Source organism: Ranitomeya variabilis, chromosome 1 (genome assembly GCF_051348905.1).
Source record: "Ranitomeya variabilis isolate aRanVar5 chromosome 1, aRanVar5.hap1, whole genome shotgun sequence".
Lineage (NCBI taxonomy): Eukaryota > Metazoa > Chordata > Amphibia > Anura > Dendrobatidae > Ranitomeya > Ranitomeya variabilis.
Window position 1 is genome coordinate 588,410,273 of NC_135232.1, and position 6,357 is coordinate 588,416,629.

Here is a 6,357-nt window from a genome sequence, read left to right on the forward strand (position 1 = left end):
CTGGTATTAAAAAAAAAACAAAAAAAAACAAAAAACCTTGCTCAGGTGCCGCCCCCCCGCCTGTCCCCGCCCTAGGCACGTGCCCTCAAGTGCCTAGTGGCAAATACGGCCCTGCCTGTGACCACATTGGGGTAGATGTTTCATTACAAAAAGTGTCCACTAATTAGATGCCGCGATCACTATTGCCTTGGCCGACTCTACAGATAGAGGAACTAATAGACTCCGATTCCTATGACATCACGATAAATCTATGTCACAAGTGATGTGATGACATCATCACATTCTAGATTCCAGCTTCCACCTAAGGGAAATCACTGCCTTACAGACTTCCAAGGGTGAGGCGGCCCTTTTTTTTCTCGTGATAAACGAAGAAAAAGATATTCTAATGGCGACAGAGAGAAGACGAGCCCAAAGAGATCGGGTTCTGAGAGAGAGGAGAGTGATCCATGAAGAGCTGGTATTTTTCGCTTTAGGGCGAAGTGACATAATGCCACCGGACATGGACACTGATGCTACAAAAATGGCGTCAAAACGACAACATCTGGATATGACAAGAAAGACCAAAAGACAAGAGATCCTTTCAAATAGAAGGAAAATGGAGACCCCCATGGAGTTCTCGGATGATGAGATTCAGAGGGCCATTCCTGTCTCACTCAAGAAGATTGGAAAATTGGCCACCGAGATACGGAAGAGAAATAAGGAGGCCATCCTGAATAAGCGCAGAAACATCAGCGCAGAGATCAACCTGGACGAGGTTCTCCAGGGAACACACAGACAGGTGTCATCCAGGGCTGAAAGCCAAGACACCCCGAACCTGCAAAGAACGGCAGCTAAGGAGAGAATGAGGAACAACAGAGACTGGGCTGTCCAATGCAGGAGACATCTCACCTATGCTTCACCCATTATTAATGGGAATGGTGCCCTATGCGGATCCTGGCCATCAACCAAAACCATTTCCATCCCGGATTTTCTCTTCCATCTAAGTGATTCCTCACCAGAAAGATCAATGGAGGAAGATGAGCCTGGTAAGATGGAAACAGCTGAGTAGAATAAGACTGGGAGTGAGGAGGATTATACTCCTAATATTATATACAAATCTCAGTAATCAATGCTGACTAATGGAAGAACTGTCCTTGTTGCCCATAGCAACCAGTCACATTTCAGTGTTCTATAGAATGGTAAGAGATCGATAATCTGTGCTGTGATTCGTTGCTATGGGAAACAGGGCATTTTTGATAAATGCAGCCCCAAATATTAGACATCTCCTGCTCATTTCTAGAAATCTGATTACAAATGTAATGTCGGTTCTGGAGAGATATTTATTAATACATTTTGTATCATCTCAATAGATGGAAGTGATAAGATGCCCCCGGATTCTGCGGTGACGCCAGTAGAAGACCCTACAGATGTCAGTTCCCTTATTTGTCCCATAAGAGAAATTAATCCCATTAACCTTTGCCACCTTGTATTCCACAAAAACCTGGGAGAGGGATGCTTCGGAAAGGTAAGTGTGAATTTCTCCTCCTCCGCGCCCCCAATGTGTCCTACCCCTGATACACAGGAGGACAGACATATTCATTACAGGGTGTTCATATGTAATGAGAATGGGGATAACTAGTGAGACATGGGCAAAGTGCGGCCCCCCGGCCACATCTGGACCTTTATAAAGCCTAAACTGAGCATTCCAAAAAGGGCAAATAGCACAAATATAGAATATACCCAATAGGAAGAAGGGGCAGGGGGCTCAATATTATCAATAAAGGAGAATATATCAAGTTTATTGGGAAATAATTACAATGACAACAAACGTGGTTGGGAAAGAACTAAAAGACTCACAGAGGGAAACAGATAGAAGTCGATCAACAGAGCATCCAAAAATCCCCATAGTAAGAAGCACGAATCCCCTAAACCTGCCCTCATAGAAATCATATGAGGAGATGCAAGACCAGTGGCGCCCCCTCCTGGCTCCCCTTGTTACACTGGTCTGCCATGCCTAAAGTGAGCAGTGTTCAGACCCATGGGGCTTTATCTGCCCTGTACGTTGTTACTTGTATCTCTGTACACCTATTTCTGAATTTGTCTGTTCGCTAAGTCTATCTTGAGCATTTTTCTGTCCACCACTGTATGTCTGGTTTATGTTATTCCTATATCATTTTGTCATTAGAGCCATCGATCGATCGATTTCTGTCTGTTTCTCTCTGTGAGTCTTATAGTCTTCTCTTTCACACCCACTTTTGTTTCTATTGTAATTATTTCTATAAACTTGATATATTTTCCTTTATTGATGATATTGAGCCCCCTGCCCCTATTGGGTATATTCTATATCTTTGCTATTTGTCCTTTCTGGAACACTCAGTTTAGGTGTTATGTATCGCTTGCATAGGGCCTTTAGGTCTTTCATCCTGTGCATTTGAGTCTCAGCGCAGCAGGTGCGACGACAGAACCAGATCGCGCCTGCGGGAGCTTCAGGCCTTACAGTGTACAGAGCAAAATAATGGGGGACAGTGGGAAATCATAAGTTCGGCCTGTTGGCTCGGCCCTCCACAACAGCCATGTGGCCCATAGGGACAATTAATTACCAACCCCTGCATTAGACAGATCCCTTAAATAGATGGCAGAGTTTGGTCTGATCTCTTGTGTTTTTTTCCAGGTCATCTTGGCATCTGATCCAGACACTGACGAGATGCTGGCCATAAAAAAAATTGCAAAAAGTTCATGTCATAAAGAAACAATCACTAAAGAAATAGATATCCTGAGAATGGCTTTCGGCTGCCCCTTCATAACAACTCTGCGGGGGTGTGTAGAGTCACCGACAGAATATATCATAGCCATGGAGTATGTGGTCGGAAGAGATCTGTATGGCCACCTGGCTCAATCTATATCGTTTGATATGGAAACATCAAGGTAAATTCTACCGGCTGATAATCCGCTGCCCGTGCATTGTAGTCCTAGAGCAATGATGGAGCGCCCACCAGGGTCGTGGGGTACTCTGTACCTGATTCGGTTGTTATTAAAGGGGTGGTCACGGTGGCGGCGACCTGGTCCATGGCCCTGGGTGCCCAAGTAAACGGGACGGTCTTTAAAGGGATTTAAATAAAGTTTGCAGAAATAGGAAATGTTCAGGATGCCACCTGTGGTACTCGGTCAGGAGTGACCAACGCTGCTTGAAGGGGTCCTCTGGGGGTGATAGTACTGCAGCAAAGATGGTATCGCTTCCCACAGGTGAAGCTGGGTCCCCAGGACTTCCGGGGTGTTTGGGCAAAGATTGTGTGGTGCCGGAAATAAACGGAGGACACAGGGTTGCAATCTCTTTACCTGATTACTGATGTAGACAGTCTCAGTCCAGGGTACCAGCAACAGGTGTTGGTGTCATCCGGCCAGCCTGGAGGCAATGATGGATCCCTCTCCCAGGTGAGGGCTGTAAGCCTTCCTTCCTTCTTTTGCGAGGTCCTTGCTGCCTGTGGCTCCCTTACAAGGTCCTCTCTCCTGTCCTGTGAAAGTACCCCATATGATGGGCAATGCAAGCCTTTTTACAGGGTTTCTATCACGACCCGAGCTCTCTGTGTATTGCTGCACCTTTGGGTGTGGGTGCACACAGACTACATAAAGTCTTCTGCCCTCAGGTGCTGCTGTGGGACATGGAGTGTGACACAACATCCGGCTCCTGGTGCCCGATTCCTGCGCTTCAACTCAGAGGGTGCCCAATCACAGTTCCCCTCCGAGCTCCTTTCTTCTTCTTTGCTTCTCCCCTCAGATACTTGCTATCACTGCAACCCATCTGGTTCTCTTCTGTCCTGGAGTTGCAGCACCACATGTGGCTGCATGGCCCCACTCTCTGCTCTCACTCCTCTCTCCTTCAACTTCTGCTACCAACTCTCTAACTCCTCCTCCAGACCGTAATATATATATCTGGGGGAAGCTCCCCTGAATCCGGGTTCAGAGCGCCCCTTTCTGGCCTGGATTCAGAATGTGTTGCATTTAGGTGTATTACCTGTTAAAGGGAATCCTCCTTGCCTCCAGGCATGACATCACCCTCCCTGAAAGGAAGGCAACATCACTGTAACAACCGGTTACCTGGGGTGTTACAATGTCAACAGGAGAAAATGAAGCCCTGAATAGGACACGTGTGTGATCTCCTGATGTTCTCTGCATGATTGTGTATGTAACCACTGATCCATCCTCTACTTTCTACTCCACAGACTCTTTGCGGCAGAAATGATTTGCGGAATCCAGTTCCTCCATGAACACGGCGTGATACATTGGTAATCAGCTCATCTTCATAAATTTCTGTTGTCTCCTTACACGTCTATTGTAGAAAGTTCTGTTCATGAATTATCCTCACAATGAGTGTCTGCTCCTTCTTCCTGCAGTGACCTGAAGCCTCAGAATGTCCTCATCGATGACATGGGACATATAAGAATATCAGACTTTGGTGCATCAGCCGTGAACGTGGCTGAGGATGACCTTTTGTATGGTTTTGTTGGCAGCCAAGGTTACATCGCTCCCGAGGTAAGAGATATCCCTGTGTGATTGATGTCGATAGTAGGATTGAGGATTAATCTGATCCCACTGTATCCGGCTCATATCTAATCACAGACCGGTCCTTGTAGCTTCTGTTTGTAAATCCCCTTCCCAGTATATTCAGCTCATCTCCTATCTTATGTTCCCACAGATAATGGATGGAAAAGGCTTCAACTATCTAGCAGATTCCTTCTCATTTGGAGTCATCATGTACATTATGATAGTGGGGACACAGCCGTTCTACAGCAGAGGCACATTGGAGCAATACCACCTGTCTCTGTGGGAGGATGACCCATATTTTCCACCCTGGATGCCCATCGATGCCCATAACATCCTAGAAGGGGTAAGTAAGATCATAAGAAGAAGGATAAGGGGGATTATAAGGGGAGATAGAAGATATGTCATTAAACAATGTCTATGGACTGTCCGCATCATATCAGTAATAGTACACAATATAATGATTAATGGTCTCTGTCATTTTCCAGCTTCTCTGCAAAACTCCAACTGCTCGGTATCCAATAACATCATTCATCCGAGAGCAACTATTCTTCCTCTCCATAAACTGGAGCTACGTGGAGTCCGGCACAGCCGACCCACCATTCCGATGGGGGCAAAGATGTAAGTATCACACATAGGAACATCCATATTGTTACTACTGCCCAGTAACACATGTATATCCTCATCATTACAGAAGAAAGAATCGATTTGCAGGACCCTGGTACAGAACCCACGTCATTAGTCCACAGCCACCAGACAAGAGTCCTGTAAACAGACCCATCCTGTCGGCCTCTCTGACGCCTCTTCTTATTAGTAGGCCAGGTGTGACTTCATGGGTGTGTGATATTTCACTGGACCTACAAGTCAGAGGGGGCGCTGGGGGATCCAGAGGGCATGATGCAGCTTGCAGGGCTCCCGTCCAGCGGTCACGGAATACTGATGTGGCAACTGGACCAGGGCAGCCGAGAATTTATTCTCTCATCTCTACTAATCAGTACATTAACCCTTTAGCATACGGTATATATGTGAGTCGCCGATTCTCAGATCTGTACATTTCTCTTCTTACAGGAGGATTAGTCTGATAATAATTAGCTCCATTCCGGAAACATCCAGGAATGAACATTTACATTTATCGGACTGGACAAGCACATTGGACTTTCTTTATTATCGGACTATGACAAACATATGGATATTCCATCACAAAACATCCACCTACAAGACAGAGAGATAAGGAAGCGGCTGCTCCTTGATCTACTTGATATCGACCAGAGAAGGATGCGGCTGCTCTTTCTTCTAAAAATAAACAGAGAAGATCACAGAAACCGTCACTCCTGGTCCCACTGCCGACCATCGGCCTGAGAAGACCAGAATCTTACATCGGAGTTTGTTTCTGTGGCTATTAGTAGCTTTCTTTTATGCTGCTTTTTGCATGTTTCTTGTGTCCTTATCTTCCCTCTCCCACATGTCCTCCCTTCCCTTCCATATTTCCTTGAGACATGCAGCGGTGTACATCCGTAATAAAAGCAGATTATCACATTAGTCCATAGATTATCTTTCTATAGAATAAGTGCATGAATTGGGAGATGAAATTGGCCTGCAGTAGGAATTATTACAAAACGGTTGTGCACTACTTAGTTATGGATGGGTCATCAATATTAGATTGGTGGAGGTGCGACATCCGGCCCCCGCAGAGCTGGTTGTAGCTCCTGCGAAGATACCACAGCTGTAAAAAAATATATATTAGGTCAATTAGTGTTTGATTTGAGGTAGGAATGTTTGATTAGGTTTAGACCTAGTAGTGTTAGGTTTAGAACTGGTAGAGTTAAATTTGGTATAGGT

General features: G+C 45.6%; 1 protein-coding gene across 1 annotated transcript; it reads left to right on the top strand.

The window, feature by feature from the left end:
* Positions 1-322: 322 nt before the first annotated feature.
* LOC143807046 (protein kinase C theta type-like) lies at positions 323-6,047 on the top strand. The gene is made up of 8 exons (XM_077288255.1): positions 323-1,025; positions 1,350-1,504; positions 2,651-2,904; positions 4,200-4,262; positions 4,371-4,509; positions 4,673-4,864; positions 5,007-5,139; positions 5,587-6,047. Coding segments are annotated over exons 1-8 (1,578 nt in total). The 5' UTR covers positions 323-385; the 3' UTR covers positions 5,589-6,047.
* The last annotated feature ends 310 nt before the right edge of the window (positions 6,048-6,357 follow it).

Coding starts and splice junctions, on each gene's coding strand:
- LOC143807046 (XM_077288255.1), top strand. CDS start 386: ATGGCGACAGAGAGAAGACGAGCCCAAAGAGATCGGGTTCTGAGAGAG. Junction 2,905..4,199: donor TTTGATATGGAAACATCAAG/GTAAATTCTACC, acceptor TCTACTCCACAG/ACTCTTTGCGGCAGAAATGA. Junction 4,263..4,370: donor GAACACGGCGTGATACATTG/GTAATCAGCTCA, acceptor TTCTTCCTGCAG/TGACCTGAAGCCTCAGAATG.